This window comes from Temnothorax longispinosus, chromosome 9, assembly GCF_030848805.1.
Source record: "Temnothorax longispinosus isolate EJ_2023e chromosome 9, Tlon_JGU_v1, whole genome shotgun sequence".
NCBI lineage: Eukaryota > Metazoa > Arthropoda > Insecta > Hymenoptera > Formicidae > Temnothorax > Temnothorax longispinosus.
The window spans coordinates 12,301,956-12,328,045 of NC_092366.1; the positions used below are offsets into that span (position 1 = coordinate 12,301,956).

At 38.6% G+C, this 26,090-nt stretch overlaps 1 protein-coding gene across 6 annotated transcripts in view; it reads right to left on the reverse strand.

Moving 5' to 3' along the window:
* Nucleotides 1-26,090, reverse strand: part of Shab (Shaker cognate b) — a 651,715-nt gene that overhangs the window by 359,906 nt on the left and 265,719 nt on the right. For 4 of the 6 annotated variants that reach the window (XM_071789559.1, XM_071789558.1, XM_071789555.1 and 1 more), the window contains exon 7: nucleotides 18,294-18,377. The exons of the other annotated variants lie outside the window; for them this stretch is intronic. In XM_071789559.1, coding sequence (XP_071645660.1) covers nucleotides 18,294-18,377 — 84 coding nt within the window. The remainder of the gene's footprint in view (nucleotides 1-18,293; nucleotides 18,378-26,090) is intronic. 6 annotated transcript variants of the gene reach the window in all.

Genomic DNA, 26,090 nt, shown 5'->3' on the forward strand with positions numbered 1-26,090 from the left:
CGGCGGTGCCGAACTAATCGAGCATTTCGCGTGAGAAGCGAACGAAACGTATATCGCAGTACATATAACGGTTAGATATAATTTTACATGACAAAATTGGGGGAATCCCCAACACCAACCTTCTTTTAATGATACTCTATATAAAATTACATGTATAACTTATACATGTAACTTTTTAAGCAGAAATCGGTAATCCCTTCACCGATCCTCGCCAAATTCAAGAAAAAACTGAAAAATATAACAGAATTATAGAAATAACTTAATATTTCAAAATTTGCGGAAGTTAAAGCTACCACAAACATTTCTCAAAAATTCAAAATTTTGTATAAAGAAAGAAACTTTTTACCGATTATTGCCAAATTCAATACCAACCTTCTTTTAATGATACTCTATATAAAAAATTACATGTATAACTTATACATGTAACTTTTTAAGCAGAAATCGGTAACCTTCTCATCGATCCTCGCAAAATTCAAAACAACCTTCCTTTAGTAATACTCTATATAATTATACACTTTCTAAGCAGAAATCAGTAATCCCTTCACCGATCCTCGCCAAATTCAATAACAATCTTCCTTTAAAATAATACTCTATCCATGAAATAACTTAGAGTAGACCGAAGCGAATTGGATCAATATAAGTTTTAAGACAGTTTTCGTTAGTGTTTTATTTCAAACAAGCTATTTTTTCTCACCCCCCCTCCCCAGCGTGTGTGTGTGTCCTCTCTTTCTCTATCTATCTCTCTATTTATCTCTCTATCTACCTTTCTATCTATCTTTCTATCTCTTTATCTCTCTCTATCTCTCTATCTCATTCTCTCTATTTGTGGTTATCAGTACACATGATGTATCGGTGAAGACCGACCACAGGTTTCTTCCATGTACATTTCAGTCCATGCTCTTCTCTCACTGACAGATACAGTATGTGCTCGCTTATCTTATCAAATCGAAAAAATTACGTATTATTTCCCGAAAAATTTAAGAACTTTCGTAACCGGTTTCCAGAAAATCGGTAACATAAAATTATATGGCATTTCATATACAATATATTGTTTTAGTATTATAAATACGGATCAATGGCTTAATTGTCCGGATCATGCCCCGATCTTGGCTTAATTGTCTAGATCATGCCCCGATTTTGGCTTAATTGTCTGGATCATGCCCCAATCTTGATTTAATTGTTTGGATCATACCGATCTTAGATCATGATCCGATCTAGACAATTAAGCCAAGAATATAATAAAATTATAAATAGCCCGATATTTCAAAATTTGCTACATATGTTTCTCAAAAAATTATGGATCTTTGATCGCGTATAAAAATGGATTTAATCAACCAAGTCTTAAAAAATTATATATGAAATAGGGGTAGAAAAAACTGAAGAATATAATAGAATTAAAAATATATCGATATCTCAAATCTTGAGAAAACTACAACGTAAAACACACTTTTCTAAAAAATAAAAATCCGCTTAAAATCCATACCGATCGATGGATTTTAAGAAAATTAGAAGAGAACATACTTTCTATGATACTCTATTTGTGTGCATTTCAACCCGATATCTAGAAAATTGTAGAAGTAGATGCGTGTACAAAAAAATCCGTACACACACACATACATACATACATACTTCCGGACATTTTCTACTAATATGATTTCTCGACATTTTGGAACATTCTAAACCTATTTCCATCAAAATCTCGAAAAATTTTTTTTTACCATCACAAAGCTTCCTCTATGAGGAAGCAATATTAGCCCTTAGCCCTTAATATTGAACTGTTTTGCTGTAAAAAATAAAAATAATAATTTTGAAAATAATTCATATTTTTTGATCGGCTTAACCGATTTTGATGAAATTTTAATATGTTGTAGATATTATTGAGACACATTTGTGGAAAATTTGGGAAAGGTTTCTGATGACAGAAACATTGATAAAAAAATAAAACATTGAGAAGAAAGAATATCAAAAGTGCTTCTAATTAATGGGTTTTGGGAGAGGGGAATAGATTTTAAGCCCGGGGGAAGCGCGGGCGAAAAATCTAGTTGTCTATAAAGACCAAGAAAAAATTAAAAAGAGCTGAGCGTGAAGGAAACGCTTACAATGGCTGCATCCAGAACCACGATCGCTCACTGAGCGCTCATTGAGCGCTCACAGGTAGCCGCTCAGTGAGCATTTTTTATGTACTAGATATATGCTCACAACAGTTTACTATACGCATTTATATGACGTATAAGTTATAGATATTTATTTGCATTTATAATAGACATCTACGTCTCTAAAGATCTGCGTGTACGCACCCGGGTTGTGATGGGTGCGGGAATTACGTAACAATTTTATGCTTGATATGCTTTATTTCGTTATACTTGCACAAAATATAAATTTCTTATGACGAGCGCGAACAAACGTGTCTTCTCTTCGCCCGCCATCTTACTTCACTCTACTCTGCGACATCTCTACGCGCAGCCACCTACTAACATATCGCCCGCCTTGAAAGACCTGGCTTTCAACGAGATATTACAAGTATTTGTACTCTCAGGACTTATGCTAATCTTATTGCTACGCGTAAATACAAACAAATAGGAGTTTATACATCAATAGGTAAAATACAGAGTTTTGCTACAGTACGTTGCACTATGCCTTTCGCAGTCTTTACACTTACGACTCTGACTTTTCCATCACTGCCTTCGTGGCATTCAGTTACACGCCCTAATGCCCATTGCATCGAGGGTGCATTATCATCTCGCAATAGCACCAATGTGCCTACCTTGATCGGGGAAACTTGATCTTCGCGATTCCATTTGAATCTCTGTTGGAGATTAGACAAATATTCTGTGGACCAACGAGTCCAAAACGTTTGAACTAATTTAGTGAGATATTGGAAACGCGTAAGACGATTGGAAGGAGTTTCAACAAAGTTCTGCTGTGGTATGGCGTTAAGAGGTTCCCCGATCAGGAAATGTCCTGGGGTTAACGCACGCAGATCCGTTGGATCGCTCGAAATCGGAGTAAGCGGTCGCGAATTCAATACCGACTCTATTTGAGTAAGAATAGTGTACATCTCCTCAAACGTTAATAGAGCTTCGCCGAGTACGCGCCGCATATGCGCTTTGATAGATTTTATACCGGCCTCCCACAAGCCGCCCATATGGGGAGAGTATGGAGGAATGAAATGCCACTGTATGGCGTGATCTGAACAATGTCGTTCGATAACCTCTTGATGATCGGACATCGTGATTAGATCGTAAAACTCCGCTAACTCGTTTTTAGCGCCCTTAAAATTACTACCGTTGTCGGAATAAATATGCGCACACTTGCCGCGCCGCGCAATAAATCGCTTAAGTGCATTAAGAAATGCCGGAGTGCTTAAATCGGAAACTAATTCGATATGTATTGCTTTGGTAGACATACACACGAAAACACAGACGTACGCTTTACAAGTTTTGTTACGCGAAAGTTTTAAGTTGAACGGGCCGCCGTAATCAACGCCTACGTTCACAAACGCGCGAGTATACGTTACGCGATGTGCCGGTAACTCACCCATAAGGTGTCGTGCAGCATACGGTCTGGCTCTGAAGCAAATAATACATTTATGCAAAATCCTTCTGATAGTTGACCTAGCAGATAAGATCCAATAAGATTCTTGTAATGTAGAAAGTAAAGCCTGTGCACCGAGATGCAAATTTCTACAGTGCTCATCGCGAATGATAAGATGGGTGACGTGATGATTAGAAGGCAAGACAATTGGGTGCTGACGCGAATACTCGATTTGTGCGTTCCTCAATCGTCCTCCCACTCGGATGATTCCTTCCTTGTCCAGAAAGGGATGCAGTGTCAGTAAACGACTGTCATGTCGAACACGTTGCTCGACATTTAGATCGTGGATTTCACGTGGAAAACAATGTGCTTGTACCAACTTAATGATCAGCCGCATCGCTTGATCCAGTTCGTTGACGCTCAATGGTCGTATCTGTCGCGTAGTACTTGATTTGATTGGTTTTTTCCAACGTAAGCAATATGCAATAACTCGCTTCAGTCTAGAAAGAGATGAAAACCGACTGAGTATATCGTTATCTTCGAAGATTTGCGTGAACGCGGTGCTGGATGCTTTGGTCTCCGGAATCTCGCCGATTACCGGGGGAATCGTTTCGTGAAGATGCTCCGCAGGATCGTACAACCACTCAGGTCCCTCCCACCAGAGACGGAGATGCTTTAGTTGATTTGGGTTTACCCCTCGGGAGATAACGTCCGCTGGATTGTCCTCTGATTTTACATGATGCCACATGTCCTTTTCTGTTAATTGATGGATCTCCGTGATCCGATTGGCAACGAAGGTTTTGCGTTGATAAGGTTCGCCGTATATCCATGCTAGAACAATTTCTGAATCGCACCAATAAAAGCGAGCTTGAATGCTTAATGATAGCGTATCCATTACTAGCTTAACCAGTTTTGCTAGCAGAAGAGCTGCGAGGAGTTCCAGTCGAGGAACACAGATTGTTTTCAATGGCGCGACCTTTGACTTCGCGCATAAGAGCCGAATTGTAATCCTTCCTTGAGTATCGATCGATCGTAAGTATACGCAAGCCCCATAGGCTGCTTCCGATGCATCGGAGAACCCATGAAGTTCAATGCGCACGGGGTTTCCGCAGACAACCACGCGCGGGATAGAGATGTCGTTGATTGCAGGAAGCTGTTCGAGATAGTTGAGCCACTCAGAATGTAGGCTGCTAGGAAGTGATTCGTCCCATGTAAGATTTAACTGCCACATGCGTTGGAGCAAGATCTTCGCAGTTATAGTGACTGGCCCCACTAATCCCAATGGATCGAAGATCTGAGACGCGACCGATAGTACTTTGCGCTTTGTGACGCGACCCTCTGTGTTTCTGAAGGTCACTCGATATTGTAGTGTGTCCTTGCGGGAAGCCCACGAAAGACCGAGAGTTTTCACTTCATCCCCGATGTTTAATAGTTGCGGAATCTCGTCTGCACTGGATGAGAGGAGAGTCGGTTTGTTAGAGTTCCATTTGGCCAACGTGAAGCCTGCTGATCCCAATACTTCAATGAGATCTGTCTTCAGGGATCGAAGTGCGTTTATGTCATCGTCGCCGGTGAGGAGATCATCTACGCAGAAATCCTCCAATATGACTTTACTCGCAATCGGATGAGATTGTTTCGCATCATGAGCTGCTTGCTGCATAGATCGAATTGCTAAGAATGCTGAGGCTGCTTCGCCATATGTAACTGTATTTAGTGAGTAATCCAGTAATGGTAAACTGCTGGCTGGTCTCCACACGATTCGCTGCAAATTTCTCTGCTCCTTGATAATCTCGACTTGTCTGTACATTTTCACGATGTCAGCTGTTAGTACGAATTGGTGTTGTCGGAATCGCAGCACGATTACAAATAACGTTGGCTGGATCGTGGGTCCGACTTGCAAAATGTCATTAAGAAACTTTCCTAAAGTTGTCTTGGCAGAAGCGTTGAAGACTACCCGAAGCTTATTCTGCCCGTTAACTTGGGTAACTACGGCATGATGTGGGATGTAATACACCGGCGAGGTGTTACTTGTTGTATCGTTTACGACGGTCATGTGACCCAATGATTCGTAATCCTGCATAAACTTGACGTAAGCTGCCTTGAGCTCAGGATCGCGTTCTAGCTTCTGTTCGATTTTGTAGAATCGCTTCACCGCGGTACTACGGGATTCGCCCAACTCGCTGGGGTCCCCTTTGAATGGTAGACTGACTATAAACCGTCCACTTGCGTTCCGTTTGTAGGTCTGCAGAAAGTGGAGTTCGCACGATTCGTCGCTCTTTGATCGCACCGGCGCCCGGTCGATCTCTTCTATCGTCCAAAACCTTTCGACCTGCTTTTGAAGTGCCGCGTCTGCTGTAATGTAACTGATTGATGCAGGCGATTGAGTGACTGGAGTAATGTCACCAGCGGCTATCCATCCAAGATGCGTCTTCTGGAGGACTGGCTGATTACGGCCTAGTTTTATCTGGCCAATGCAAAGAAGATCCCAAAATATGCTTGCTCCTAATATCACGTCAACCCTACCTGGAAGGTGAAACGTGCTGTCAGCGAGATTTATATTAGGAGGGATTTTGAGATGACCGATTTCGACTGCTGCTATGGGCAGGTTCTCGGTTATTCGTTCAATAATCAAAAATTGACGCTTAGTTTTATATGCAGTATGCTTAGATTGTATAACAGCACCCGCTGATGCGTGGAGATCTATAGCTGGACCTATGCCTTTGACTGAAAAATTCTGCTTATGCGTACTTAACTTCAAACGCTCGCAAAGCTCACGCGTTATAAAGTTGAACTGAGAACCCGAGTCTAAAAGTACTCTACATTCGACTCGTGCTCCGCTCCTATCGTTAATCCAAACCCTTGCGGTTGACAATATGACTCGGTAAGGAGAGAAATGTTCTGGAATGCTTGTCGACGTTAAAGCGACGCCCTTGCTAGTGTCTGAATTGCTGCTACTATTCGATTGATTGTTCGCTTCTACTGATTGATCGTTAGGGTGTAACAACGTGTTATGTTTACCCTCGCACTTTCTGCAATGATTCGACATACAATTCGCCGCGATATGATTGCTTCGCAAGCAATTACGGCAAAGTTTAAGCTCGTTTACTACGCTTTGTCTTTTCGGTACGCCTAAATCGCGGAACTTGTGGCATGAATAAATGAGATGCGATTCTTCTTTACAATACGCACATTTGCGAGACGCTTGTTTCTCATCGCTTGTATTCGCGAAAGAATTCGATTGTGTTGCTTTATTCGGTTGGGACGACGCTCGCCCTTCCGATCGCGCTGCTGATTGTGTTTTATTCGCCTCTGGCTTTATATTCTCCGGTTCGAGAATGAGGCATCGATCCTCGAGGAAATCTGTCAAAGTGCCGACTGTGAGATTTTCCCGTTCCTTTGCATGCGCACGCCATTCGCGTCGCGTCATGCTGTCTAACTTTGAGGTTAAAAGATGAATTACTACTGCGTCCCAGGTATTAGCCCCGAGCTGCTCAATAGCACGAATATGTCGCAACATACTGTCTAATGTTTTTCGTAACTGCCCCCCAGATTCCTTCTGTATCACGGGAATGTCGAGTAGTAACTGTAAGTGACGACTTGCGATCGCGGTTTTGTCCTCGAACCTCTTTTTCAAGAGCGTCCATGCAATTTCGTAATTCGCTGCGGAAGACTCGAGTGCTTGAATGACCTCCGCGGCACGCCCTTTCAATGACGACCGCAGATAATACATGCGTTGAATATCTGATAGGTTAACGTTTGTTTCGATTAGCCCCTGAAAACTGTCGCGAAATTGGAGCCATTGCTCAGGATTCCCGTCAAATACCGGAAGACTCATCGTCGGCAATTTGACCGTGAGATCCTGCGTGTGGCCGGCACCTCCGTTGAGGTGGGCATTGTTGTGCTGCTGATTACCCGCGTGATTGATTTGTTGATGCTGTGCTCGCTCAAGATTGACAAGAGCTCGTGCTCGACCAATTAAAGAACAATACCGTTCGTCTATGATATACCGTTCTTCATCCGCGTCGTCCAAATCCTCGATTTTATTCTGAGTGTCGTTAAAATTAGGCCATAAGCTTTGTATAAATTTGATTCTTGCTTCAAGAGTCTCGATCGGATTGCCCGACGCGCGAAAGCCCTCAAGAAATGTCTCGAAACCCGTAAGACGGGACTTAAACGTACCTCGCGCACGCCTAAGAGAGGTTAGCTCGTTTGCCATCGTGAAGCTACGCTAACTTGACACGATCTTTATTAACGGAACGGACTTACAGGTTATGCTTAGATTGCTATACTCGATACGCTTAGCGCACGCTCGGATGCTGCTGTGATCCTCGTTGCCAAGTCGTAGAGCTGTCTGTGGAACGATGGTGCTCGACTCGTAGTAACAGCACGGCTGACCCTCGTCGATCTTAACCTCGATCCTCGCAGAATACCGGTGGGCTCGTGCCGCCGCCGGTGTCGTATCACGTGGCTACGTGATGGTGAGATCGCCGCAGTGCAAGCGTCCTGTGCTGCTTGCAAGCGCGCGAATCCGCTGTCTCAGGCTCGGCCTTGCGCACGAGTGAGTATCTGGTAAGATCGCCGCCGTGCAAACGCCCCTTGAGTCGTCTGCAAGCGCGCCAATCCGCTTCCTCAGGCTCGGCCTTGCGCACGAGTGAGTATCCGTTGGCGCCCTTTGTTGCTGGGCCCGCCACACGAGAGAGAGAGAACGAGAGAGATACAGCCTGACTATCCTCTCGTGCTTGCCGTTGTTTCAGGCGTCAATGCTTTTTGATGCAGTCGATCGGCTATCGCAATAACCGAGACTCAGATGCTTTCAGTACTTGCCCGCTGGACTACCTCTGCTGGATAATTTCGACAGCGTTGCTGGCAAATACTTGTGTGCGTTTTCCACTGCTGGTTCGACGCACGTTACGTTGCTATGCCGCATCCGGCCGATTATACCGGAATCCGGCTCGAAGGACCACTTGTACGCACCCGGGTTGTGATGGGTGCGGGAATTACGTAACAATTTTATGCTTGATATGCTTTATTTCGTTATACTTGCACAAAATATAAATTTCTTATGACGAGCGCGAACAAACGTGTCTTCTCTTCGCCCGCCATCTTACTTCACTCTACACTGCGACATCTCTACGCGCAGCCACCTACTAACACTGCGTAATTATTAATTTCTATCTTTACTATCTGCCACCTGTAAAAATATACAAATGCTTTATCTAAGGGCCATTCTACAATACATCCCATACGATGGCTAGTTAAAAAATGTTATTTCCGATTGCGCTTGTCAAATGCGGTTGTCAAAAGAGAGTTGGCGAATTTTTAATTTTTTGTGGCGACAGTAACTGGCAATCGGCAATCAGAAATAACACTTTTCAACTAGCAGTTGCCATCGTTTGCAACGTATTGTAGAATGGCCTTAAATGTTATTAGCTAGAGTAAAGATGTATTCTGTCTTTTGCATGTTACATAATTATTAAAATTGTAATTTTGATTAAATATAATTTTCTCTCTATTGCAATATAAGCGTATTATATTTTTGTAAAAAATAAATTGTTTAAAAAAATATAATTACCAGAAAAGTGCGATATAAAAATTGAAAGTATGATAAAGAGTAGATCACACACACACACACACACACACACACACACACACACACACACACACACACACACACACACACACACACACACACACACACACACACACACACACACACACACACACACACACACACACACACACGCACGCACGCACGCACACAACTTTGTAGATTAGACTATATTTCAAAAAATGTGTACATATAAATAATATTTAACTACTTGTATTGTATTGTATTGTATGTATTTATTTCATATTCCCGTAGGGTTCGAAAGGCGTTTTTAAAAAAAAACATTCCCAAACCTTTTACATAATACTATACACCTCTCTCAACACATTTTTTTAACTCTACCTAGCTTAAACTAACTTAGCTTACTTATCTTAGTGGTGTGGATGTGACCTTCTGCCTCTGCATCCGTCCACACCCGCCGCACGCACACACACCCTCTTCGCAAAAGGGACTTCCGTTTTGCTTCTAAAATTCCCTTTGAACCACTTCTATCCCCCCTCTCTTCGGCTTTCCACTCACTTTTTCTCTCATTCTCACCTCAGTCATATCTCACTCCTCCCCTCCTTCCAACCCTTCAATGTACCCTTTTCTGTTCTTATTCTTCTCAATCTCCCTCATCCACCATTCCCCTTCTTCCATCTCCTTACCTCCTGCCAACGGTCCCACGTATGCTCCCACGTCTCCTCTTCTCTCTCGCACAGTCTGCATATCTTTTTCTCCTCCTTCTCCCAATATTTACCCTCCCTCATTTCGTTCCCCAGCCTAAATCTCGCAATTCTACTCCACCTACTTTCCCCCCACCCTTTCTTTAGGTACTCCGGCATCTTTTCATTTTTTACTTCCTTATACTATTTGTTGTACCTTGACTCTTTTATTCTTTCCCATCTCTCTACTCTTTGAACCTTCCTTTTCCACTATTTCCTCAGTCTTGTCTCTTCCTCAAGCCTCTTTCGCTCAGAAACTTCCTGCTACTCTCTTCCCAACTCGAGATTCCCTCTCTCCTCCCCGTTTTTTCCTTCATCTCCTCCCAGCACATTCTCACTAGCTCGCTTCCTTCTCCCTCCTCCAGCCTCCTTTCAAACCCCCACACCCTCCTGCCCGCCCTACCTCTTAATTTTTCTCTCTGCAATTCCTCCTTCACCAAGTACGGCGTCCTCCTGTCTACTTCCAACACCCATCTCAAATATTTTTCTTCAAGCCTCTCTATCTTCTCTCTCTCTTCCCATCCCCATATTTCCACCCCGTACCCCATTACCGTCCAAACCAGCCTGTTAAATAGCCAAAGCCTTCTCCTCCAGTCCTTCCCAACCTCCTCTTCCCTATTCCCCACACTTGCCCCATTACCGCCGCCGCCTTCCTAACCCTCTCTTTCACGTGCGCCTCTTGCCCTCCATTCCTTTGTAGCGTATACCCTAGGTATTGGAACTCTTTTACCTCCTCCACTTTTTTTTCTTTCCACCGCCAATCTCTTTTCACCATCCTTCTTCCTCTTTTTCTAAATCTCATAATCTTGATTTTCTCCGCATTAAGTTCCAACCTTTTCTTATCCAGATACCTCTCCAGCCTCTTCATTATACTTCTCATTTCATCTTTCCCCTCCGCCAGCAGCACCATGTCATCTGCAAACTCCAAGTCATACACTTTTCCTTTTCCCAGTCTGATCCCACCCCACTTGACCTTCTTCATCTTCTCCTCCAAGTCAGCCAACAATATAATAAAAAGCAGCGGGCTCAGCGGACACCCCTGCCTTACCCCTCTTGCTGTCCAAAAACTTTCACCCAGCTCCTTTCCCACTCTGACCCTACTTCTCGTCTCTCTCAATACTTCCTCTATTCTCTCAACCAGACCTTTCCTAACCCCCCTCTCCCTCAGCGCCTCAATCAACACCTCTCTATCCACCGAGACAAATGCCGCCTTTAGATCCACAAACAACGTCACCACCTTTCCCCCTTTTTTTCCAGTTGTCTATTCACTAAGTAGTTAAGCACATAAATGTTGTCCACCGTCCCCATCCCGTTCCTGAATCCCGTTTGATTCGGCGGGATGATCCTCTTGTGCTCCAATTCCACTCTCAGTCTTTCGGCTAACACCGCTAAGTACACCTTGTATAAGGTGGAAAGCAAGGTAACCCTTTTATAGTTCTGTCGTTTCTACCCTCTCCCCTTCCCCCTTCTTCACTATGGGCACAATCACCCCTTCCTTCCAGCTCTCCGGCCACCCTCCTCTTCTCCATACTTTGCAAAACCCTCTCACCCACTCCGTCAACTCTTTCCCCCCGTGTTTCCACACCTCGCTCGGAATACCGTCTACCCCCGCCGCTTTCCCCTTCTTCATTTTTTTTAAAACTTTTTTTACTTCCTCCATACTTATTTCCTTCTCACCTCCCTCTTCCTCCCTCCTCATTTTTTTCCTTTCTTTAACGACCCTTTCCTCTACCTTTCCAAGTAACCTCATAAAATGCTCTTTTCACTCCGCCATTTCCATCCCTTTTGTCACTTTTCTTCTCTTTTTTCTCTCCCTATTAACTATTTCCCACACTTCACTTTTTCTTCTTACTTTCGCCGCCCTTCTTTCCTACCTATCATTCTCCTCCTTCTTTTTTCTCTTGCACATCTCTCTGAACTCTTCCTTCCTCCTTTTATATTCCTACCCCTTCCCTCCCTCCCTTTTCTACCTCCTTAGTTTCCTTCTTGCCTCCCTCTTTTTCTCTAGGCACTCCTCATCCCACCAGCCCACTTTCCTCCTTTCCTCCTTATTTAGCTTCTCCTCCGTTTCTTTCATTGCCCTCTTCAACCTCCCCTCCATCTCCTCCCACTTCTTTTCCAGCCTCCTTTCCCCCAACTCTACCCCGCCCAGCTTCTGCCTGAACCTATTTCTTCCTTCTTTACTCCATACACCCCTCCAAATCCTTTCTCCTCCTTTGCCCTTTTTCCCTCTTACCTGCTCCCCTTTTAGCTATACCTCTACCGGTTGATGGTCAGAGTCCACCCTGTCCCCTATCCTCATCCTTTCCACTCTATCCTTTACCTCTCCCTCCCCTATTACATAATCAATCACTGTGCACCCCCTTCCCCCGGTATATGTAAACTCTCCCTCTTTATCTCCTTTTTGTGTTCCCGTTGAAGATGCACCACCCTCTTTCTCCCAGGAAGTCCAACATCAGCTTACCCTCCCTATTTATGGTTTGATCTTTTGACCGCCTCTCTCCTTGCCCCCCTCTCTCTTTCTCTCCTTCTTCACCTTCCAGCTCCCTCAAATGACCCCCCCAGAAAACCACGCTCACGAAAGTGTCGAGCGCTCACCGTGAGCAGCTCAGAGAGCGTTTGTATCCAGTAGATAGATCTAGGGGATATACTGAGCGCTCAATGAGCGCTCAGTGAGCGGTCGTGCTTCTGGATGCACCCAATGCGAGACCGTCAATAATAAACAATGAAGTGACAGCAACGATGCAAGATACAGAAGTTTGGCACAAGAAGCTTAGACATGCAAGTAAAAAGATTATTGAAGAAATGAAGAAAGAAGATCTAGTCATAGGAATGAAAGAATCTACCAAAAAGAAAAAACAATGTGAATCCTGTATGGAAGTAAAAATGAGAAAGAATCAGCCCCGATTAGAAGATATAAAAACAAATATAATGGATCTATGGCATACAGATTTGATAGGCTCCATAAAACCAACGGAGGTTAGTGAAAAAAGGTACATATTTAAAATAATTGATGATTATTTAAAAGTCATTTTCATAGAATTGTTAAATGATGAAAGTAAATGCAGCAGAACAACTAAAGAGACTAATCGTATTGAAAGAGAAGCAAACTGAATTAAAAGCCATACGATCAGACAATGGAGAAGAGTTCACCAGAAACTATTTGAAGAATTGGTTGAGCAGTAGAAGAATAAGACATAAACAAAGTCCACCAAGAACGCCACAATGCAATGGAATAGTGAAGAAAGCAAACAAATCTGTAATAGAAATGACAAGAACGATGATATCAGACTCGAAGATATCATTAAACTTTTAAGCTGAAGCAGTGTGTATGGCTGTACATACAAAAAATAGAATTAAATCAACAGTGCATGGAAAGACTGCATATAAGATATGGAATGAGAAAAAGCCCAATATAAAATATATGAAAAGGAGGAGGGTCCCTAAGGTCTGTTTTCGGCACCCCTTCAAAATTGGGCCAAAATGGCTGGAATCACTTCCTTATACCCTTGGAAGTAATATTTAGTCAATTCCAGCCTAAACGGAAGTATTTAGAGTGTATACTTCAAGTATACATGGTGCATCAGCGCGCCCGTATCAAGCATTTTTTGGAAAACTAAGCGTTATTGAGAAAAATGTTTCAGATAAAAATTGTATGGTTTCAAGGAGGACATAAGATGGTGTCATTGGTTTGACCTTGGATAGTCATTTCATCAGACTCACCTTAACCAAGCACCCCAAAAGGTGAGAGGCAAGGGGACTCACCTTAATCAAGCACCCCAAAAGGTGAGAGGCAAGGGGACTCACTTTTTTAATCTAGCACCCCAAAAAGTGACAGGCAAGGGGACTCACGTAAATCCAACACCCCACTCTACGTGGCTTCTTAAAGGAAGATTACGTTTACAATTTTACTGTTCACGTGTGGAGAATCAACAAGAATGAATAATATGATTTCAATCTCGGATCTCCTTAAGTAACGTTTCTACAAATCTATCTGTAAGAAGCCTCATAACTCGCAAAGTACTTAATAAAAAATGACTTAGTTATGAGTGTTTTGGAAAGCTCTCGAAATAAGCTACAATTAAAGATATGTAAAAATAGGGGGTTCTATATAAAATATTGAAATCAACATTCACGTGACCTTCAAATGACTATCCAAGGTCAAACCAATGACACCATCTTATGTTCCCCTTGAAACCATACAACTTTTATCTGAAACATTTTTCTCAAAAACGCTTAGTTTTCCAAAAAAATGCTTGATACGGACGCGCTGATGCACCATGTATACTTGAAGTATACACTCTAAATACTTCCGTTTAGGCTGGAATTGACTAAATATTACTTCCAATGGTATAAGGAAGTGATTCCAGCCATTTTGGCCCAATTTTGAAGGGGTGCCGAAAACAGGCCTTAGGGACCCTCCTCCTTTGACTGCGTGGCATATTTATCGGACAAAGAGGGAACAAAGAAGAAATTAGAACCAAAAATCACAAAAAAAATATTTGTGGGTTATTCGGCGAATATATAATATGTATTGTATATTAATATATCTCAGAAACAAAAAAAATTCGAAACGATTGCGATGTTAAATTTGATGAAAGTAAGAATGGACAAGAACTATTGAATGAGTCGTTGGAAAGAAGTCAGATAAACAACAGAAATTTGGTAATCGTAGGATTGAATTATAAAAACAAAAATGAAGATGATGATGTTGAACAATTTAACGAGGACGAAGAAAATGAGGAAGATAGAAGAACAGAGTAGTTAGTATGAAGATGCAGTATTAGAAGAATCTAATAACAATGATGGCATGCGAAATTAAGATGACAACCTTACTGGTCAAAATCATATTGAGGAAATGCAAGGGCTACATAATGAAGCAAGTGTAAGAGACGGAAGAAATTAACGGAGCTGACCGGAAATCGAACTTGGGATCCTTCGTTTATATGTCTAGCAGTTAGGCTGCTCTATCCCACGACTACTCTACTACTACGTTAATTTCTCCGATCTCCTATTAATACCGGCCATATGACCCTAAATTTCTTACATAAGAAAGAAAGGAAGACCAAAGAGAATGACAAAAGAGATAATGAAAATGCGAAGACAATTGCAACGAAAAGAAGATGAGCTACAAAATCGAATAGAAAATCTTAGAAGATCTGAAAGAATTAGAAACAAAGAAACAGCATTGTTATCCATGGATTTAAAAAATACCGAAAAATGTAAAAGAAGTAGTGGAATCAAATAATTCAGAATATTAGAAACAAGCTATGGCTGAGGAATTAGCATCAATTAAAATTTGATGTGTGGGATATAGTATCACGCCCTAAGAATAAGAAAGTAACAAAGAGCAAATGAGTGTTCAAAGAGAATCCAAATACAGGACAACGTCGATACAAAGCTCGAAGTTGCGCAAGAGCAACATCTAGGACTTAACTATGCAGAAACATTTGCGTTAGTCGTAAGAACTGAAAGAATTGAACTATTATTTGTTAGCATAAGTGCGCAAAAAAGAAGGAAGGTAATGATCTACGATATAGAGACTGAATTCTTAAATAAAATTCTTAGAAAGAAAACTTTATAGAATTATCAGAAGAATATCTAAATAATAAGAGTCAGGTGTGCAAGTTAAAGAAAAGTATATATGGACTAAAACAAGCCGGAAAATGCTGAAACAATTTTTTGAAAGAAATACTGATTAAAAGTGGATTCCAACAATCTAAAGAGAACCCATGTTTATTTTATGTAAAGAAAGGAAACAATGTTTTATTTTGTAGAATCCATGTAGATAATATGCCAACGGTATCTATAGTAATGATACAGTCGAGAGAATTTATATAAAGAAGATTAAACAACAAGTGAATATAAAGGATCTTGGACAAGCAAAAACTATTTTAGGAATGTAAGTAGAACAGAAAGAAGAAAATATATATGTACACCAGAAAAAATATATTTAAAAATTACTAGAATTGTATAGAATGAAAGATTGTAGTGCAGTAGGATCACCGATTGATATGAAAAGTGGATGAATATGATGAAAGTGGAAGATATAATGCTAAAGAATATCAAGGGCTAATGGGACGACTTATATATTTGAGTGTGTATACAAGACCGAACTTATCTTTTCGTTAAACTGTATGTCACAATTTAATAATAAACCAAAAGTAATGCGCGCATATGACACCATTAAAACGAATTTTGCGACACTTAAAAAGAACTATCAATTATTGTCTGAAATTTAGAAAGACGAATACCTTTAACAGAATTAAATGTGAAACCGATGCGTCGTGGGATACTACAAGAGATGCCAAATCATTCACTGAATTACTGATATATCAGAATAGAAACTTAATTCATTGGAAAAGTAAGAAGCAACAAAGGGTTGCATTATCTTCAACTGATAGTGAATTAGAACCTATGCTGGAAAGATTAAAAGAAATAATATGGAACAGCAGATTATTGAACGAGATTGGATTATCAAAAGGATTGAAAACAGAAATAAGATGTGACAATTTGAATGCTGTCATAAACTACAACATTTTGCATACAAAACGCTTTTTCTTAAATTTCTCTACTAGATTAGATTGATCATAATTTAATAAATCGAGATTATATACACCAATTAAACGTTAATCGATTATTTTGTTTTGATTAATTCTACATTGATTAGCGATTAATATCATTAATCGATTAAATTAGTTAAGATTGATTAATTTCGATTATTGATTAATGGATTACTTTAGTCAACTAAAATTTTAATCGATTATTGCCCGACACTGATTCACATCCCCTCTCCCCCCCCCCCCCCCCACACACACATACACACACACACACACACACACACACACACACACACACAATGTGCAAAATCCGACCGAGAACCTCCACGTGGTGCACATATTGAGTAATGCGCTAATGCCGGTGGTAAACGTCATTTTTCAATAATGAATTATTTTCGTTCTATTATCAGTTGTTCTAATTAAGATGTTTCGTAGAACAACCACATTGTAAATTTATGAGTTAGTTTACACTTGATAAAGGATTACAAATCATGGTCAAAATGTTGTGTATTTGAATATTATATTAATAAATGGTCAGTTGGGTCGAATTACCGTCTCCTTTGTTAATTATTACTGGCAAAGAAAAGGATTACCTCTGGTTTATAATAATTGTCGTAGACCATTTTATCTCATTAATATGCATCAAAATACGAGAAAAATTATTTCCCTGAAAAGTTAATAAGAGGGTTCCGCCTTACCCGATATATCCTACCCTTTCAAAATTTTTTGAAAAAGTTAATATATCATTAAACTTACCATAAATGAACAAAATTTGTTAGAAACACGTTATTATAACAATATTAGTATAACAACTTACAATCAGTAAGTTGGACTGAATTTAGTTATCTTTCATAGTTTCCAATTTATCTTAAAAAAGGCTTAGGATACTCCACAATACTCGCACTTCCTCTATCATATCTTTAATCTTCGACTGTCTTTAAGAAAATCACAATGACCAATCGCTCTCGATTTTGTGTGCATCCAAGCATGCGTGTGAGCATACCCGCATGTTAGGAATATCCTGTGGCAAAAGCAATCATGTATTTTTTAAACTATCTAATCTATCTACATCTACTTATATATCAATATATACATACAAAAATACACATATCATATATGTATATTGATCATATATACATATCACATTGTGTGTGTGTGTGTGTGTGTGTGTCGTGCATTTACATGCTTACCTGTGGAGAGAAAAGGATGTGTACATGCGTGCACGTAAATAAGTAAATGTATAGTTGTGGGTGTGTAAATACGCCTATTGATTTTAAAATACAAATATACTTGACTCTATAATTGAGAATATTAAAGGAAAAAATAATGCTGAATATTGACGCATGGTGTAATTGCTTTGTGACAAAAAAAATATGGTGCTTTGATTTGTAAAGCGTCATATTTGCACTCAAATCACAAGAAAGGAGGAACGATCTACGGGTGCTTTACTAAAGCTGTTAAATAAACAAGATGTGATCTATCAACAAAAAAGTTATGCTCCGTAAAAGAGAAGTGGCAGGGGAGGCAGTGCATACACCCAGTGGACTATATAAATAGTGTGCATATTGTATAATAGGCATATAGACTTGCGCAGAACAATTATGTCTCATTTTTAAGATATTTCGAGAAGCAGAGAGAAAGAAGGTAAAAAAGATGTCGCTCGAAAAACCGGACGAATAAGAGTATATATCCGGATAAACAAAGAAATATGCAGAGCGAGAAGAAATTGTATATGCGTACAAATATTGCGCACACGTTAATGATAAAAATTAGTTTAAGTTTTAATAGCCACACATCTAGTCAATAGTCTCGATACTATGGACTTGGTCGACAGCCCATTGGTGTATGTAGTGCCGCCTGAAGAAGAACATTAATGATCGTAAATACCTTCGTAGTACAAAAGCAACACTCGAATTCGCTAGGTATTTCATCAATTTTCTCGAATGTTCTGCTGTCTTTTTTCTCTTCATCCTACAAAAGGTCACACACATATTTTCTGTTTTACTTTAATGAATAAACACACTCTTCGCTTCGAAAGCGATCGAAATGTTTCACAGCTTTATTGGGATCTGACATCCCAAGTAGTATTTTTCGGTTAACTTTGCGACTAAAGACTACTTTTTTACCAATCACAACGTTGTAAGCGGTCCAAGAAAGTTAGAAAATTAAACTTATAATCAAAACCAAAAGATAATATTAACGTTTATTGAACGTTGTCTTAACGTTAAAATTGCAACGTGCTTTTTTTTATCACTTTTCCAACGTCGAATTTAAAACGGTTTAAGTCCTATTATCCGACGTTAAGGTATTTAACGTTCGCCCGACGTTATACTTTACGCCATACTTTTTGGACGACTTGAATACGTAATTCCCAACGTAGAACAACGTTTTGTTATCAAACGTCGGATTCAAGGTCGTTATTAAGGTCGGATTTGGTTAAAATACACGACGCGTTCGTAAATCTAATGTAGAATTTCCAACTAATCGATACTTTATCGACATATTAAGTCAGTTTGGCGACCTTGTTAAGACTTTTAGTCAATACAGGTACAATTTTGACTACTGCAGTGGCATACTGTTTAGTTTGCACAAATCTAAAAAAGTTCATTATTTTAAACAAAAGGACATCTTAAGTAGAATTTATCGCACCTTTCACTTTGTGAAGTTTAATATAGATCTGAACGCCAACTTTGCCATTTTTATTCCTCAAATAAAAAGGCAAATAATCCGCCATTTTTCAATATATTTAGATTTATAATTTTTAACGCATTTTGTTAGTAATTTAAAGCATTTAAATAATATTTGTTGTTAAAGTATTGACGGTATGTCTATTTTAAACATAATTTTAATAAAAAAAATTTACATTTTAAAAATTTTAGTTATTTAATAAAATATTTAGTAAATATGAATTATTTTAGAGGGAGTTTGTCTAATTTCAATCTATAATTTCCACATTTATCAATACAGTGGATTTTGTAATAATTTTTCATTTTATTGGTTCGTGTATTTATAACAAATATAGTATCAAACATGCATATATTTTACTTCTAAACACCCATTTTATTTGTGCTAAATTGATAAGTGGGTATTATGATAAATTTATTACATTAATGCCGTCATATAGTTTGAATGAAACAACAAAAACTACACCTAAAATATTAAATTATGAAAAAATAACCTCAGGTTGCAGTCTAACTCAAACCAAAGTTTAAAAGAATACTTACACCAACGTTAAAACTGGTGAAAAAAATGTGGCCTCAATTTAACCATAAGTCGGATCCCGACATTGGTACAACCTAAAATTGATTCCCCAAATAGTGTAAAAATAGGTTGGCGTGACGTTACAAAAACGTTGGATACAACGTTAAGTGTGTTTATCTCAACGTCGGGCGGACGTCAAAATGCCGCTTGGAATGAAGGCGGGGCTTAACTAATATGGCGCAAAATAGGTAAAATGTTAACACTTTCTCATATAAAGAGTCACTTCCCTTACGAAAAAAACACCCAAGATTTTGGTGTTTACACCCAACTTTGGGTGTTTACACTCCATTTTCGGTGTCAACACCTAAATTTTCAGTGTTAACACCGACATTTGAATGTCGACACTCAAAGTTTCAGTGTCGACACTCAACTTTTAGTGTCGACACCCAAAATTTGGTGTCGACACCTAAAGTTTCAGTGTCGACACTCAACTTTTGGTGTCGACACCCAAATTTTGGTATCGACACCCAAAATTTCGGTGTCGACGACACCCAAATTTTGGTGTCGACACTCAAAGTTTCAGTGTCGACACTCAACTTTTGGTGTCGAAACTCAAATTTTGGTGTCGTCACCCAAAGTTTCGGTGTCGACACCCAAAGTTTCGGTGTCGACACTCAACTTTTGGTGTCGACACCAAAAAAGTTTCGATGTCGACACTCAACTTTTGGTGTTGACACCCAAATTTTGGTGTCGACACCGAAACTTTAGATGTCGACACCTAACTTTTGGTGTCGACAATCGGGTTTCAGTGTTGACACCCAATTATAAAACAAAAGATAAAAATTAAAAAATGCAAGGTAAAACTTTAACTTATTATGAGGCCACATTATACATATATCTAACTTTGAATTATATATATATATATATATATATATATATATATATATATATATATACACTCGTACAAAAAATATAGGGAACACTTCTTGAACCCTAAAAATTAGGCTATTTTCAAACTGCTGTAAGTCGACGAAAAATTATCGTAAAAAAAATCTAAAAAAGCATTTTGAAGCTTGAAGTTTCAATTTAACGCACTTTCGGTGGATTTTTAAAATTTTTTTATTTTCTCTGTTGTACGCCTTCAAAAAGAACACATTGTTTTGTTCCTTAAAATTAACTTATGTTTGACTACTTGAAACTCAATTAAAAAATTTTTTTCAAAAAATTCAATTAACGTTTCATAAACTACATAATTTTACCTACAAAATGCTTTTTTTTAAATTTTTCTACGATTTTTTTTGACCGATTTACACGACTTTGAAGCAAACCCTGTATTTTTTAGAAAAAATGACGTAACTCGATTAAAAATCATCGTAGAACAAACAAAAAAAACATTTTAAAGCTCAAAATGTCAGCTTTAACGTGGTATCGGTGACTATAAAAAATTTTTCTGTCTTCCTTGTTTGGTGCTAAAATTAAAAATGTTGATTTATTCCTTAAAATTACACATTTTTATATAACACTCTGCAGTTTGATAAAAAAAATTTTTTCACAAAATTCAATACAAATACCACAAACTGTAACATTTTACCTACAAAATGCTTTTTTTAAAATCTTCCTACGATTTTTTTTACCGATTTACACAATGTTGAAGTTAACCCTTTTTTTCTTGAAAAATGACATTTACCGCCGACATTAGCATTAACCAATGTGCACCACGTGGAGGTTGTCGGTCGGATTTTGTACATCGTGTGTGTGTGTGTCACAGCAGAGATAAGGACTCCGCAGCTCGTCATTTCTGCAGTATTTAAATGACTCCAAACCCTCTCTGCTGTGTGTGTGTGTGTGTGTGTGTGTGTGTACGTGCGAACGCGCGCCTTTAAAATTGTGTATTACCTCCTCTCTGATTAATTACTGCTTGCAATCGCTCTCGCATGTTTATGCATCTTTCAATTGTGCTTTGTGGAATTTCGCGCCAAATTTGCCTAAACGCTTCTCCCAATTGGTTCAGATTATACGGCTGCTCCTCGCGACGCCTTAATCGTCGCCCTATTTCGTCCCAAATGTGTTCAATGGGATTTAAATCCGGACTATTGGCGGGATGTGGTAATAATGCAATATTATGCTCTTCAAAAAAGCGCCGAGTTACGTTGGCCGTGTGAGGACGAGCGTTGTCTTGCATAAACACAAAATTTCGGTGTATTTGACGCAAAGGCAAAATGTGAGGTCGAAGAATGTCACTCACATAACGCGCACTTGTCATCGCAGGAGGTGAAATGACTAAATCGGTTCGGCTTCTCACGGAAATGCATCCCCACACCATCACGGAACCGTTGTTATGAGCTCGTACTGGCATAACGCAACGACGATTGTAACGTTCATTTCGTCGACGCCAAGTACGTACACGACTATCATTGCCGTAGAGACAGAAACGCGATTCGTCGGAAAAATACACATTTCTCCATTGCCTCACGGTCCAGTTTATGTGATTCTGCGCAAATTGCAGACGAGCACGACGATGCGTTAAAGTAAGTATTGGCACTCGCGCACGAGAATGAGAAGCAAGACCAACTTCTCTCAAACGATTACGAATAGTTTCTTCGCTAATGTTACGTAAGGGAATAATTTCATCGCGAACATTCCTTGCGGTAATCGTTCGTCTTTGTACAACTTGACGAACAATATGACGATCTTGTCGGATCGTAGTTATTCGAGGACGACCACTGCCTTCACGTCTCGCATAATGTCCTGTTTCTTGATATCTGGCCCAAGCTCTACTCACTACGGATACGTCAACACGTTGCGCTAACGTACCGCATGGAAAAATTTTCCAGAAGTGCAATTATCCGTGCAACTTCTATTACCGGTAAATGTCTACGCATTATTTCGAAAATTTTCTTTCGCTTGTTACGCTGCGAGACTTATCAAAATTTTGTTTCGTTTTTCACACTACAAGAATCGGCTGTGTACTGTGTTTATAAACTTTTTGTACGCATATCTCTAAAAATCAACGTCTTGCTGCAAACTTCGCGCCGTATACAATCACGTGACTCGTGATACGTGACTTGTGACTCGTGACAGAATCCCGCCAATATTTAAATCCCAAATGTGTTCAATGGGATTTGAAGACAACGCTCATCCTCACACGGCCAACGTAACTCGGCGCTTTTTCGAAGAGCATAATATTGCATTATTACCACATCCCGCCAATAGTCCGGATTTAAATCTCATTGAACACATTTGGGACGAAATAGGGCGACGATTAAGGCGTCGCGAGGACCGTATAATCTGAACCAATTGGGAGAAGCGCTTAGGCAAATTTGGCGCGAAATTCCACAAACCGCAATTGAAAGATGCATAAACATGCGAGAGCGATTGCAAGCAGTAATTAATCAGAGAGGAGGTAATACACAATTTTAAAGGCACGCGCTTGCACGTACACACACACACACACACAGCAGAGAGGGTTTGGAGTCATTTAAATACTGCAGAAATGACGAGCTGCGGAGTCCTTATCTCTGCTGTGACACACACACACACACACACACACACACACACGCGCGCGCGCGCACACACACACACACACACACACACACACACACGATGTGCAAAATCCGACCGACAACCTCCACGTGGTGTACATTGGTTAATGCTAATGTCGGCGGTAAATGTCATTTTTCAAGAAAAAAAAGGTTAACTTCAACATTGTGTAAATCGGTAAAAAAAAATCGCAGGAAGATTAAAAAAAAAAGCATTTTGTAGGTAAAATGTTACAGTTTGTGGTATTTGTATTGAATTTTGTGAAAAAAATTTTTTTATCAAACTGCAGAGTGTTAAAAATGTGTAATTTTAAGGAATAAATCAACATTTTTAATTTTAGCACCAAACAAGAAAGACAGAAAAATTTTTTATAGTCACCGATACCACGTTAAAGCTGACATTTTGAGCTTTAAAATGCTTTTTTTTTGTTTGTTCTACGATGATTTTTCATCGAGTTACGTCATTTTTTCTAAAAAATACAGGGTTTGCTTCAAAGTCGTGTAAATCGGTCAAAAAAAATCGTAAGAAAATTTAAAAAAAAGCATTTTGTAGGTAAAATTATGTAGTTTATGAAACGTTAATTGAATTTTTTGAAAAAAAATTTTTTAATTGAGTTTCAAATAGTCAAACATAAGTTAATTTTAAGGAACAAAACAATGTGTTCTTTTTTAAGGCGTACAACAGAGAAAATAAAAAAATTTTAAAAATTCACCGAAAGTGCGTTAAAGTTGAAACTTCAAGCTTCAAAATGCTTTTTTAGATTTTTTTTACGATAATTTTTCGCCAACTTACAGCAGTTTGAAAATAGCCTAATTTTTAGGGTTCATGAAGTGTTCCCTATTTTTTTTGTACGAGTGTATATATATATATATATATATATATATATATATACTCAAGTAGCAAATGATATTTTTTAAAAGTTTTTTTTAATATTTATTTTTCATTAATTATACATTGTACAATTCATTGTAAAAAAAATTTTTTTTTAACATTTATTGAATATTTATTTTACATTAATTATTTGTTTGAACTAATGATTTAGACGCTCGACAGCACACGGATGTGCCTTTGCTTTGGTGTGCGTTGGCAGCATGTGGAGGGGATGTGCTGCTAGCGCATGCGCAGGGGCCATATTCTGTTCGTCGTCAGTGCCGTTAACGGCGTCGGCCTGGTCGGCCATGTTGGCGAGAAACCTGCGCAACGATGCTTAATCGAACCGACAGTTATCGGCCGCGTTCAGCAGACACAACTGTTGAGTTCGTCTTATCAACACTCTGCGTTGATTGATTGGTTCTAAAAGTAAGAGCCAATCACGTTCGACTGCTACTGAGCGGCTTGGTCTGCTGAACGCGCCCATCGGCAGGTAGGAACGGAATACAGGCTTAGCGCATCTCTCGATCTCCTGCACATGCTGCCAACACACACCACAAAGCGAAGGCATATCCGGTGTCGCACATATGTATGTATCTGGAATATTTATAGTCAAAGTCGGTAAATGGACGCGGCGTCAGAGCACGGTCGTATACACAGGTCGCGAAACTCCCGTGGTGGGGGTATGCCTCTTAATGTAACGACCTGTGCTTCACAGATCGTCCGCTAGCCGCGGAGCGCTGCGATCGTATGGTAAATGTGAAAACAATAGGTATATATGTATATATAGCTTAAAATTACTTGCTTATAAAGTTTTGTTTCTTACAAAGTTTTAAATGACAAGAAGACGTTTTATTATTTACAAAAATTATATAAATAATGTAAAAATTACGGAAATTATTTGTATAATTTAAATTTTATTTAATAACACCAAGCATTAATAACACTAAAAGCATTAATTATTCTTGAAGGATTGAAAGTTTCGTAATGGTTGAAAAAAAATGTAATTATACTTAAAACATTATGCATGCAATGTGAAACAATTATGTAGATAATTTCTTAGTATTTTTTGAAGGATTTGAAATAATAATATCTGTATGAAATATTATAAATATATTCATATATGTATATAATAGGTACATTTACATTTATATAGAGATATACACATTATTGTTGCAAGTGAACGTGTTAATAAAAAACTATTGAAAAACTATTGAGAGCGAAGTAACTATTGGATAACTATATTAGATTTGAATAGTACGTATACTATTCAAATTTTGAAAGTCCAATAATTAATTCGCTGTCAAGTTTTTTTTCATAATATTAATAATATTGTATTCAAGTATTCAAGGCGTTACGTACTTTTTGAACGACCTCTAATATGTATTTGAAAGTATGGGTACAATAACAAGTTAAGTGTAATGTTATTCCACCTATACGTTCATTTGTATATTGAGATGTAGCATTACATACAACTTCTCGGTAAAAAAATTTTTTATACAAAAACATACATAAATATATATATATAATTATAAATAAAATAGGCCCATACATGTTTTCTTTCTCTTGTACAATCTCTGTTCGTATATACAGGAAAAATGAAAAAAAGAATCTAAAATAATTAAAAAGATTATTTTCGCATTTTATTTTTTATAAATAGTTAAGTTTGAGGAAATAAGGAAAATTTTCCCATATGTATATAACAACAGTTACATTTATATATGATTATATATAGGCAAATTTTTCTCGTTTCCTCAAACTTCTCTTTTTTTTTTAATACAATGCGAAAATGATCTTTTTAATTATTTTTAGATTCATCTTTTTATTATTTTGCCTGTATTTGCGAATAGAAATTATATAAGAGAAGGAAAACATGTATAGAATAGACATATTTTATTTACAATTATACATATATATTTATATATTTTTTTATATGAAAAATTTTTCTTTTATCAACCATTGAAATGTAAGTTTACTTTTAGTAGAAATCATAGCTTCGAATTTTAAATAAATATTTGTAAATTACATGATTATATACTGCTTTTACAGGCTATCTATGTAAGCAAATATTAA